Raw genomic sequence first — 12,282 nt, forward strand, 5'->3', positions numbered from 1 at the left:
ATTTGTAGCAAGGATCTCACACCTCACATACAGGTCCATACCCAAACACCTGTACTTCAAACTCACCTGAGAGCCAGGGATGTGGCTTAGTGGCAGAGTGCTTGCCCAACATGTACAAAGCCACACATTCAGTCCCCAGGACTCAGACACACAAACTCACCCGGGGGGGGGGGGTACTTCATTCATTTGTTCACTCACTCATTCATTCAATGAAGAAGTGTTGAGAACTCCTGCCAGGTATGTGGGAGAGGGTAGAAGGCAGCTCCCAACAGGGCTCCTGAGCTCATGGATCATGTGGTCTAGGAGGGAGCTGTTATCCAAGGAGTCACAAACAAGTGTGATACAGCAACAGTGATAAGTGGGCGCGTGCGGTACCATGAAGGGCGGCTGGCTTAGGTGGGAAAGTGTCATCTCAGAGAAAGTGTCCCTGAAGTGATGTGTAGAAGAAAGGCAGTCTGGGGCAGAGGCCTTGAGTGGAAGGGGCAACTCTGAGTTCAAAGACTGAAGAGGACAGTGTGGTAAGGAGGGGCCAAGCAAAGAGCATGAGAGAGAGAGAGAGAGAGAGAGAGAGAGAGAGAGAGAGAGAGAGAGAGAGAGGAGAGAGGAGAGAGGAGAGAGGAGAGAGGAGAGAGGAGAGAGGAGAGAGGAGAGAGGAGAGAGGAGAGAGGAGAGAGGAGAGAGGAGAGAGGAGAGAGGAGAGAGGAGAGAGGAGAGAGGAGAGAGGAGAGAGGAGAGAGGAGAGAGGAGAGAGGAGAGAGGAGAGAGGAGAGAGGAGAGAGGAGAGAGGAGAGAGGAGAGAGGAGAGAGGAGAGAGGAGAGAGGAGAGAGGAGAGAGGAGAGAGGAGAGAGGAGAGAGGAGAGAGGAGAGAGGAGAGAGGAGAGAGGAGAGAGGAGAGAGGAGAGAGGAGAGAGGAAAGAGAGAGGAGAGAGAGAGGGGAGAGAGAGAGGAGATGCAACCAGGGTACAGATGTTACTAAGAACAACGGGAAGCCATTAGCAGATTTTCCATAGTAGAAAATGATCCCTCTGCTGCTCTGTGGATGATAAACTCTTGGGGGATAGAGCAGAACAGGCATTATCTGGTCCTGCTCTTCGGGGAGATGAAGAGAGCTGGCCTAGGTTACGTAGGCGGAGAAGTGGGCAGAGCATGAGAGATTTGGAAGGTGAAAATGGGCAGGGCATGGTGGCTCACACTATGTTCCTGCCATCAGATTCTAGATGGAATGTGTGTGGTTGAGGTCCTTGGAGGGCTGACCAGCTGCCTGGCCAGTCTCATAGACCACCTTGCTAGCTTCAGGCTGGCTTTCCTCTTATCTTCCATTTGACAGTATTGCTTTGGGACACCCAGATGGATCCTGGAAGACCCTGGGCACCAATGTAGATGAATTTCTAAACAGTCTTATTAAATAAGAAACACAGAGCCAAATACAGAGGTAATAGCCAAAGAGATCAGAGAAATGGCAAACAGCCATGACTAGCCTTAACTTACCACCAGGGTGTGCTTTCCCAGAGAGAGCTTCTTCCTGTCTAAACTGTGCTTTTATTGCCTTCCTGTTCTGCCTTCTCATTGGTTCTAAGCCCAGCCACATCACTTCATCACTGCCCATCTATACAGACCTCCAGGTCTCTATGGTTGGTATTGGGATTAAAGGCACATATCACCACCTTGACTGTGTCCTTGACCACACAGAGACTCTGCCCGCCATGTGATTGGATTAAGGGCGTGTGCTACCACCGCCTGACTTCTGTTTATGACTTCACTATGACCTCTGACCTCCAGGCAAACTTTACTAACATACAAATAAAATATCACATTTCAGCATGAATAGTATATCACCACACACCAAGGTCCAACAAACTCGGTGGAGAGTGGCTAGTTGATATTCCAGCCATTTGTCAGTTTTCTTCTGCTGTCCCAGGGAACACCAGTGTTCATGACATTGGTCATCTCAGATACTTGCTGAACTCTCCACTGTCATTTCTGTTTAGCCTTGTACAACCAGAAGACCAAAGTTAGAGGATGCCTGATGGAAGTGTGTAGTAGGAAGGTTTCTCCGGTCCCACCAGGCCCCGTGGTCCTACAGCTGCTTATAAAATAATCACTCGGAAGCTTATATTAATTATAACTGCTTGGCCCTTAGCTCAGGCTTATTACTGATTAGCTCTTACATTTAAATTAACCCATAATTCTTATCTATGTTTAGCCACATGCCTTGGTACCTTTTCTCAGCTGTCTTGTCATCTTGCTTCATCTGTGTTGGCTGGCGACTCCTGACTCTGCCCTTCCTCTTCCTGTCTCCTCATCTGCTTGCCCCGCCTAAACTTCCTGCCTGGCTACTGGCCAATCGGAGTTTTATTTATTAACCAATCAGAGCACCACATATTCAAAGCATACAGAACAACATTTCACAGCAGAAGTGTGGATTTGGGGACCAAGACAGAACCTAGTCTGTAAGCTGTAGGTTCTGGACAAATTGCTAGCCCTCTGGATCTCCCCTTGAGCTGTGTCCCCAGGCCTTGGACAACTTCTGTTTATGTCTCACCTATCCCACACAGGTGTCTCCATTCAGTCCCTCTCCCTGGCTTTCTCTCCAGTCCCCAGAGATGAAATCTTGATCTCCCAAATCTCAAGTCAGCCCTTGGACAGCTGACTTCCCTAGCACTACCACAGGGCCATCTCCCAGTGGAGAACTTGTGACCAGTTATGGAGGAGGCAGTAGGTGCTATAAGACTTGGTATTTTGTAGAGACCATGAGGAAAACTAACGTCTCACCCCTTCTCTGCCTCTGCCACCCACCTGGGAGCAGGAAGCCGCAGGCTGTTTGGCACCATCTTGGAAAGCAATGTGTGCATCGTGCTGGACACGTCAGGCTCCATGGGCCCCCACTTGCAGCAGATGAAGACAGAGATGATTCTGCTGATTTGGGAGCAGCTGAGGAAGCACTGTGACAGGTAGGTGACAGGGCTGGGCTGGGTAGGATCAGGAAGATTAGAGGGCAGCTCCCCGTTTTCCCAGGCTGAGCACACTTCCAGTTCCTCACAGTTCCAAGGGGTAGAGAGATTTTAGAAACGAGAAATGCTCTTTTGAATTTCCTTTTGAAAAAGGAAAGAACACCTTTTTGCCCCAGGGCAGCATCTTAATCTCTTTACATCTGCATCTAGCATGTTCAAGGGGTACCCTCTCCCTTCTCAGTGTCTGGACTCATGCAGAGTCCTCAAGTGAACAGTCCTCACGGAGGTGACTTCCACAACATCAGCACAAACTGGCCTGTTCTTACCAATCGTTTTTCCTCTCTCTGCCCCCTTCTCTTTCTTCCTCTCCAGTTTTAACCTGCTTAGCTTTGCCAAGGACCTGAAGCCATGGCAGAACACTCTGGTGGAGACCACAGAATCAGCGTGTCACGAGGCTATGCAGTGGGTGACGCACTTACAAGCCCAGGGGAACACTTCATTCTTATCCGCTTTAATGGCAAGTGCTGCCCTATCCTGTAGCACGCACAGTGCCACCCCATACCAGTAGCCCATGATGCTCTGGAACCTACAGCATGTCACCTCATCTCATCCTCCTAATAACCTAACAGGGCTCTCATTTTCAGAGGAAGACACAGAGGCTTAGGGAAGTTGGGTGGCTTGTGTGGAACTAACAAGATAGGAAGTGGTCCATGCTCCCCCTCCTGACCCTCAGCGGCTCCCTTGCTCTATCTTAGGCTGGAAGTGGAATTTCAGTCTTTTTTAAAATTTGTTTTCATTGTGTGTGGTGGGGGATATGATTTGTGTGGGCATACATGGCATGGCATATGTGTGGAAGACAACTTCGTAGAGTTAGTTCTCTCCTTCCAACTTTACATGGGTTCCAGGAATCAAACTCACATTGCCAGGCTTGCATAGAAAGCAACTGACACATTGAGCTGTCTTGGTGGCCCAGAATCATAATCTCAATGGGCAGTTTTAGAATCCTGTCAGACATATTTTCCTTGGGGACAGAGTCTCCTCCTTTGGGCCATTTCTGCCCTTCCCAGTGAATCTCTCTTCCCATGTCTGACTACCTCCCTATGCTCTCTTAGAAAGCCTTCAGCTTTCAGGATATGCAAGGCCTGTACCTCCTAACTGACGGGAAACCAGACACAAGCTGCAGCCTTATTCTCGACACTGTGCAAAGGCTCTTGAAGGGGAGAGACGTCAAAGTGCATACTATCTCCCTGACGAGCACAGACAGGTGAGCAGCTGCAGTAAGCTCAACTTGCTTCTCCTAGGCTACAAGTCTAAAGGCCTGAGAGCCTCCACTAAGCCAGGGCCTCCCTTAGACACAGGAACTAGGAATGCATTGCTTTAGTTAGTGACCTGGACACCACAGAGCAGCAGCAACCCTCTCCCCACCCCAGACTGACCAAGCAACAAGCCGATCTTACGTCACTCTGCACCCTTGAACTGATGCACCCTAGCTCATGATTCCTGTTGTCTTCTCCCTTCTGGCCTTCTTTACTTGGGGAAAACATTTATGAATATTTGGGGGAACTAGAAAAGAAAACATCATCATAGCACTGTCTTTAATATTTTTATTTATCCTTTGAAAATGTCATCCATGTATGCATGAATGATTACACCTACCCCCAACTCCAACCTCCAATTTCCCTTAGACCCCCCACAATATGTTCCTCTCAATTTCATGGTTTTTCTTCCTTTTTAAAAACTATTATTTATTTTATCTTATATGTAGGAATATTTTGTCTGCATGTAGGTATATCTGTAACAAGAGTGCCTGGTACCTTCAGAAGTCAGAAGAGGGGTTCATGCCCCCAGAACTGGAGTTATAGATGGTTGTGAGCCACCATGTAGATCTTAGGACTCAAACCCAGGACCTCTGCAAAGGCAACAAGAGTTCTGAGCCACTGAGCCATTTCTCTCAAGCCCCATCTTTCTTTTTTATTAAGATAGCACACTGAGTCTAATTTGTGCTGCCTGAATGTACATGGATAGGGGGCCATCTGCTGGGGCCTGGCAGCCTACCAGTGGCCACACACCCAAAGAGAAGCAACTCTTCCCTCCCCGACTAGCCACCAACTCTCACTAGCTCCTCAGCCAAGAGGAGACCTTCTGGACCCCCTCCTCCTCCATGCTGGCATTTTAAACTGGCTTGATCTTGATAGAACAATTCTTATTACAGATGGTCCTTTAGAAGAACATGTGTTAGACAAGATGCAGCCCCTTTAAAGAACCCTTTATCCTGAGGGCTGAAGGCATGTCTCAGTGGCAGAGTACATAGTTAGATGCGTGAGGCCCTGAGTTCAATCCCCAATAAAATAAATTAATAAACTTTATTATTAATAAAATTGGTTACTTGGGTACATATTTTCTCTCTCTGGCTCAACTATGAACTCTATAAGGACCATATTTGTGTCCCTGTAGGCCTTTCACACAGTAGACACTAGTGGTGGATGTGTGTACCGTGCCTGAGAGTGTCCTTGACGGTCCTAACGGTGATCTGGATGGCACAAGCTGAGGCCCATTTGCAAGGCTGCTTTCCCTTGAGCTCCACAAGACTTAAGTCCCACTGGGCTCTGCTTGCTTCTCCTGGCCTCTGTGAGTCCCTGAGCCTCTGTTCTTCCTCCAGAGCAGCAGTTGAGTTCCTGAAGAAGCTGGCTTCCCTCAGTAGAGGACGTTACCACTGTCCTGTGGGTGAGGACACCCTCAGCAGTATTCATGGCTTGCTCACCAGAGGCTTCATCAAGGAAGGGGTAGGTCACCAGTCATAAATGTGAGTCTCCTGGAGAGGCTTCAGGAAGCCTCCCCAGGTGCTGGCTTCCTGCCCCCTGAGATCTCTGCTTCTCTTGTAATACACAATGCTGATCAAGAGGGGCATGTTTCCCATGGCTGTCTCTCTAAGCCAACTCCCCCTGAAGGTGGACACAGATTGGGAATGCTGTGGTTAGGTCAGACTGGTTTCCACCAGTTGAGTGTTTACAATGTGGGGCGATCACTTTACTTCGATGACCTCTTTGGATCAGCCACTCTTACATCCTCATCCCTGCATAGACAAACAGCTCAAGAAGTTGAAGTGTGTGCCCAAAGTCAGAAGAAGGGTGGAGCTGAGCCCCGAGACAAGGCTCAGAACCACTGTGCTTTAACTCCTCTGGACTCCTGTGTTCATTCTCTGGAACACGGACGTTCATTTCCTCTAAGCAGCATGGAATGAAGTCATCAGTTAGCTACTACTGTACAACAAACGCTGAGGAGCCGAAGGTTCCAAGGAGCCCCTTCCCGTTTAGCAGGGAAATGGTGCACATAGTTAACTCTTCTTTGTTTTGACAGAGCCTTTAGAGACAGTGGTTTTCTATGTAGGCTTGAACCCCCGAGCCTCCTGCCTCCTCTTCCCCAGTACAGAGATTACAAGTATGTGCAACCAGGCCTGGCTTGAACTTTTATCTCTGTTGTTCAGGAGGGCTGGAAGTTGAGTCCAGGGCCCGTGGAAGCATTCTTCCATTGACCTACATCTCCAGGTCCCCAGGCCTTGGGTGTTTGACAAGGGTCTCACATAGCTTAGGCTGGCCTCAAATTCGCTACGTGATTGAGGCTGGCCTTGAACTCGTGATCCTCCTGCTTCCCTCTGGGGTTACAAATGTGCACCACCACACAGATCGGAAGGCTTCTGCCCGCACAGTGGGAACAACTGCTCTCCCACTGCCGCCGGCTCTCCACCTCAGAGCTCTGGGACTCTGGAGTTTTAGTGGTCAATGTCTTCAGAAACATTCCTGTGAGGCTCTGTTTCACTAGAAGTGGAGAAAGGGCTTGAGTGACTTTCCTGACTGACCAGCAGTTTAGATAAGACACATACATACCACTTTCTCCTCATGCGCCCAGGGAAGAGCCAAATTCACTGAAATGTGGATGCTCCCTTGGTCCCTCCCCGCCTCCTCCACCCCACCCCACATGCTGACTCTCGCAGCATCTAATTTCAAACCATCCCATGTGTGGAGTGGCTGCCTGGATAGGTGGAGATGTGTGAGCTGCGGCCACAAGGATTCCCTGCCTCTGGCGAGAGGCTGCATCTAATGCGCTCTAACCACCTTCGGAGACTTTAGAGTTTCAGGTCTCATCTAGTCAGTTTAGTATATCGAATTTTACCTTCATTTCTCCTCCCCTAGGATCCCAAGTTGCCACTGTTTGAAGGGGATGACTTAAAGATACTGGCCCAGGAGGTCAACAAGGCTAGAAGCCTCCTTAAGCAAGCCCAGGTCTTCAGGTATGCTCAACTAGCTGCATCTCCTACCTGTTAACCACCCAGATGGACACACCTTTAATCCCAGCACTCGGGAGACAGAGGCAGATGAGCTCAAGGCCAGCCTGGCCTACATAGTTCCTGGACAACATAGTGAGAACTTGTCTCATATGGGAAAAAAACATATAGTATCCGCCCTTCCCCCACGCCACCAATCTCATTGCCCACTCCCAGAGAACCATGTTCCTTTGCCTTCTCCCTTCTAGATCCCAGCTCCTGAAGAAAAATAACGCGGAACCAAAGGTCATTCTTTGCTAGAGACATGTTCTCAGGTAAGAAAAGGAGTGGATGCCGTATCTGCTGAGTGCTCACCAAGGGCCAGGCACATGCTGCTTTACACACAAGTGTAACTGTGAGGAAGGATCAGACATTGTGATTCCTCTGACTTGAAAAGCTAGTCCACAGAAACCACCCACTGAGCACCCCTGACCTGAAGAGCAAACCGACAGAGAAAGTTGTGACCCCCAGATTACCTGCAAGAAATAGAATGTTTAGCACTAGGGCACTCTGAAGGCTGGAGGGCACGGAAGCTCTTTGGCTTGTGTCTGGAGCCTCCCAGGCCTCCCTCATCCCCCTGCAGTGTCCTCCACACACACACAGTACCTCATCCCCCTGCAGTGTCCTCCTCACACACAGTCCCTCAACCTCCTGCAGTGTCCTCCTAACACACATCCCTCATCCCCCTGCAGTGTCCTCCTCACACACAGTCCCTCATCCCCCTGCAGTGTCCACCACACACACAGTCCCTCATCCCCCTGCAGTGTCCTCCACACACACACACAGTCCCTCATCCCCCTGCAGTGTCCTCACACACAGTCCCTCATCCCCCTGCAGTGTACTCCTCACACACACACAGTCCCTCATCCCCCTGCAGTGTCCTCCTCACACAGTCCCTCATCCCCCTGCAGTGTCCTCCACACACACAGTCCCTCATCCCCCTGCAGTGTACTCCTCACACACACACAGTCCCTCATCCCCCTGCAGTGTCCTCCACACACACAGTCCCTCATCCCCCTGCAGTGTCCTCCTCACACAGTCCCTCATCCCCCTGCAGTGTCCTCCACACACACAGTCCCTCATCCCCCTGTAGTGTCCTCCTCACACAGTCCCTCATCCCCCTTCAGTGTCCTCCTCACACAGTCCCTCATCCCCCTTCAGTGTCCTCCTCCACACAGTCCCTCATCCCCCTGCAGTGTCCTCCTCACACACAGTCCCTCATCCCCCTGCAGTGTCCTCCACACACACAGTCCCTCATCCCCCTGCAGTGTCCTCCACACACACACACATTCCCTCATCCCCCTGCAGTGTCCCTCCTCACACAGTCCCTCATCCCCCTGCAGTGTCCTCCTCACACACACAGTCCCTCATCCCCCTGCAGTGTCCTCCTCCCACACACAGTCCCTCATCCCCCTGCAGTGTCCTCCACACACACACAGTCCCTCATCCCCCTGCAGTGTCCTCCTCACACACAGTCCCTCATCCCCCTGCAGTGTCCTCCTCACACACACACAGTCCCACATCCCCCTGCAGTGTCCTCCACACACACAGTTCCTCATCCCCCTGCAGTGTCCTCCTCACATACAGTCCCTCATCCCCCTGCAGTGTCCTCCTCACACACAGTCCCTCAGTCCCCTGCAGTGTCCTCCTCACACACACACAGTCCCTCATCCCCCTGCAGTGTCCTCCTCACACACACACAGTCCCTCATCCCCCTGCAGTGTCCTCCTCACACACAGTCCCTCATCCCCTGCACTGTCCTCCTCACACACACACAGTCCCTCATCCCCCTGCAGTGTCCTCCTCACACACAGTCCCTCATCCCCCTGCAGTGTCCTCCACACAAGTCCCTCATCCCCCTGCAGTGTCCTCCACACACACAGTCCCTCATCCTCCTGCAGTGTCCTCCACACACACAGTCCCTCATCCCCTGCAGTGTCCTCCTCACACACACAGTCCCTCATCCCCCTGCAGTGTCCTCCTCACACACAGTCCCTCATCCCCCTGCAGTGTCCTCCTCACACACAGTCCCTCATCCCCCTGCAGTGTCCTCCACACACACAGTCCATCATCCCACTGCAGTGTCCCTCCTCACACAGTCCCTCATCCCCCTGCAGTGTCCTCCTCACACACAGTCCCTCATCCCCCTGCAGTGTCCTCCTCACACAGTCCTCATCCCCCTGCAGTGTCCTCCTCACACACACAGTCCCTCATCCCCCTGCAGTGTCCTCCTCATACACAGTCCCTCATCCCCCTGTAGTGTCCTCCTCACACACAGTCCCTCATCCCCCTGTAGTGTCCTCCACACACACAGTCCCTCATCCCCCTGCAGTGTCCTCCTCATACACAGTCCCTCAGCCCCCTGTAGTGTCCTCCTCACACACAGTCCCTCATCCCCCTGTAGTGTCCCTCCACACACACAGTCCCTCATCCCCCGGAAGTGTCCTCCTCACACACACACACAGTCCCTCATCCCCCTGTAGTGTCCTCCTCACACACAGTCCCTCATCCCCCTGCAGTGTCCTCCTCACACACACACACAGTCCCTCATCCCCCTGCAGTGTCCTCCACACACACAGTCCCTCATCCCCCTGTAGTGTCCTCCTCACACACACAGTCCCTCATCCCCCTGCAGTGTCCTCCTCATACACACTCCCTCATCCGCCTGCAGTGTCCTCCTCACACACAGTCCCTCATCCCCCTGCAGTGTCCTCCTCACACACACAGTCCCTCATCCCCTGCAGTGTCCTCCTCATACACAGTCCCTCATCCCCCTGTAGTGTCCTCCTCACACACAGTCCCTCATCCCCCTGTAGTGTCCTCCTCACACACAGTCCCTCATCCCCCTGCAGTATCCTCCTCACACACACACACAGTCCCTCATCCCCTGCAGTGTAATCCACACACACACAGTCCCTCATCCCCCTGCAGTGTCCTCCTCACACAGGCCTCATCCCCCTGCAGTGTCCTCCTCACACAGTCCCTCATCCCCTGCAGTGTCCTCCACACACACACAGTCCCTCATCCTCCTGTAGTGTCCTCCTCACACAGTCCCTCATCCCCCTGCAGTGTCCTCCTCACACACAGTCCCTCATCCCCCTGCAGTGTCCCTCCACACACACACAGTCCCTCATCCCCCTGCAGTGTCCTCACACACACAGTCCCTCATCCCCCTGCAGTGTCCTCCACACACACACACAGTCCCTCATCCCCCTGCAGTGTCCTCCACACACACACACAGTCCCTCATCCCCTGCAGTGTCCTCACACACACACAGTCCCTCATCCCCTGCAGTGTCCTCCTCACACACAGTCCCTCATCCCCCTGCAGTGTCCTCCTCACACACACACAGTCCCTCATCCTCCTGCAGTGTCCTCCTCACACACACACAGTCCCTCATCCCCCTGCAGTGTCCTCCACACACACACACAGTCCCTCATCCCCCTGCAGTGTCCTCACACACACAGTCCCTTATCCCCCTGCAGTGTCCTCCTCACACACACACAGTCCCTCATCCTCCTGCAGTGTCCTCCTCACACACACAGTCCCTCATCCCCCTGCAGTGTCCTCCTCACACACAGTCCCTCATCCCCCTGCAGTGTCCTCCTCACACAGTCCCTCATCCCCCTGCAGTGTCCTCCACACACACACAGTCCCTCATCCCCCTGCAGTGTCCTCCTCACACACAGTCCCTCATCCCCCTGTAGTGTCCTCCTCACACAGTCCCTCATCCCCCTGCAATGTCCTCCTCACACAGTCCCTCATCCCCCTGCAGTGTCCTCTACACACACAGTCCCTCATCCTCCTGCAGTGTCCTCACACACACAGTCCCTCATCCCCCTGCAGTGTCCTCCACACACATACACAGTCCTTCATCCCCTGCAGTGTCCTCTACACACACAGTCCCTCATCCTCCTGCAGTGTCCTCACACACACAGTCCCTCATCCCCTGCAGTGTCCTCTACACACACAGTCCCTCATCCTCCTGCAGTGTCCTCACATACACAGTCCCTCATCCCCCTGCAGTGTCCTCCACACACACACACAGTCCCTCATCCCCTGCAGTGTCCTCTACACACACAGTCCCTCATCCCCCCTGCAGTGTCCTCTACACACACAGTCCCTCATCCCCCTGCAGTGTCCTCCACACACACACACAGTCCCTCATCCCCCTGCAGTGTCCTCCACACACACACACAGTCCCTCATCCCCTGCAGTGTCCTCACACACACACAGTCCCTCATCCCCTGCAGTGTCCTCCTCACACACAGTCCCTCATCCCCCTGCAGTGTCCTCCTCACATACACACAGTCCCTCATCCTCCTGCAGTGTCCTCCTCACACACACAGTCCCTCATCCCCCTGCAGTGTCCTCCTCACACACACAGTCCCTCATCCCCCTGCAGTGTCCTCCTCATACACAGTCCCTCATCCCCCTGCAGTGTCCTCCTCACACACAGTCCCTCACCCCCTGCAGTGTCCTCCTCACACAGTCCCTCATCCCCCTGCAATGTCCCTCCTCACACAGTCCCTCATCCCCCTGCAGTGTCCTCCTCACACAGTCCCTCATCCCCCTGCAGTGTCCTCTACACACACAGTCCCTCATCCTCCTGCAGTGTCCTCCACACACACAGTCCCTCATACCCGTGCAGTGTCCTCCTCACACACACACACAGTCCCTCATCCCCCTGTAGTGTCCTCCTCACACACAGTCCCTCATCCCTCTGCAGTGTCCCTCCACACACACACAGTCCCTCATCCCCCTGCAGTGTCCTCCTCACACAGTCCCTCATCCCCCTGCAGTGTCCTCCTCACACAGTCCCTCATCCCCCTGCAGTGTCCCTCCACACACACACAGTCCCTCATCCCCCTGCAGTGTCCCTCCTCACACACACACACAGTGCCTCATCCTCCTGCAGTGTCCTCCACACACACAGTCCCTCATCCCCCTGCAGTGTCCTCCTCACACACACACTGTCCCTCATCCCCCTGCAGTGTCCTCCTCACACA

The 12,282-nt window shown here is 52.9% G+C and overlaps 1 protein-coding gene across 1 annotated transcript in view; it reads left to right on the forward strand.

The window, feature by feature from the left end:
* Positions 1–12,282, forward strand: part of Vwa3a (von Willebrand factor A domain containing 3A) — a 74,307-nt gene that overhangs the window by 54,835 nt on the left and 7,190 nt on the right. Inside the window, exons 28-33 of the mRNA XM_015998861.3 lie at positions 2,808–2,952; positions 3,325–3,469; positions 4,065–4,216; positions 5,612–5,735; positions 7,143–7,240; positions 7,483–7,548. Of these exons, the coding sequence (XP_015854347.1) occupies positions 2,808–2,952; positions 3,325–3,469; positions 4,065–4,216; positions 5,612–5,735; positions 7,143–7,240; positions 7,483–7,534 (716 nt within the window). The 3' untranslated portion in view covers positions 7,535–7,548. The remainder of the gene's footprint in view (positions 1–2,807; positions 2,953–3,324; positions 3,470–4,064; positions 4,217–5,611; positions 5,736–7,142; positions 7,241–7,482; positions 7,549–12,282) is intronic.

The sequence above is a fragment of the Peromyscus maniculatus genome, chromosome 1 (assembly GCF_049852395.1).
Source record: "Peromyscus maniculatus bairdii isolate BWxNUB_F1_BW_parent chromosome 1, HU_Pman_BW_mat_3.1, whole genome shotgun sequence".
NCBI classification, from domain to species: Eukaryota; Metazoa; Chordata; class Mammalia; order Rodentia; family Cricetidae; genus Peromyscus; species Peromyscus maniculatus.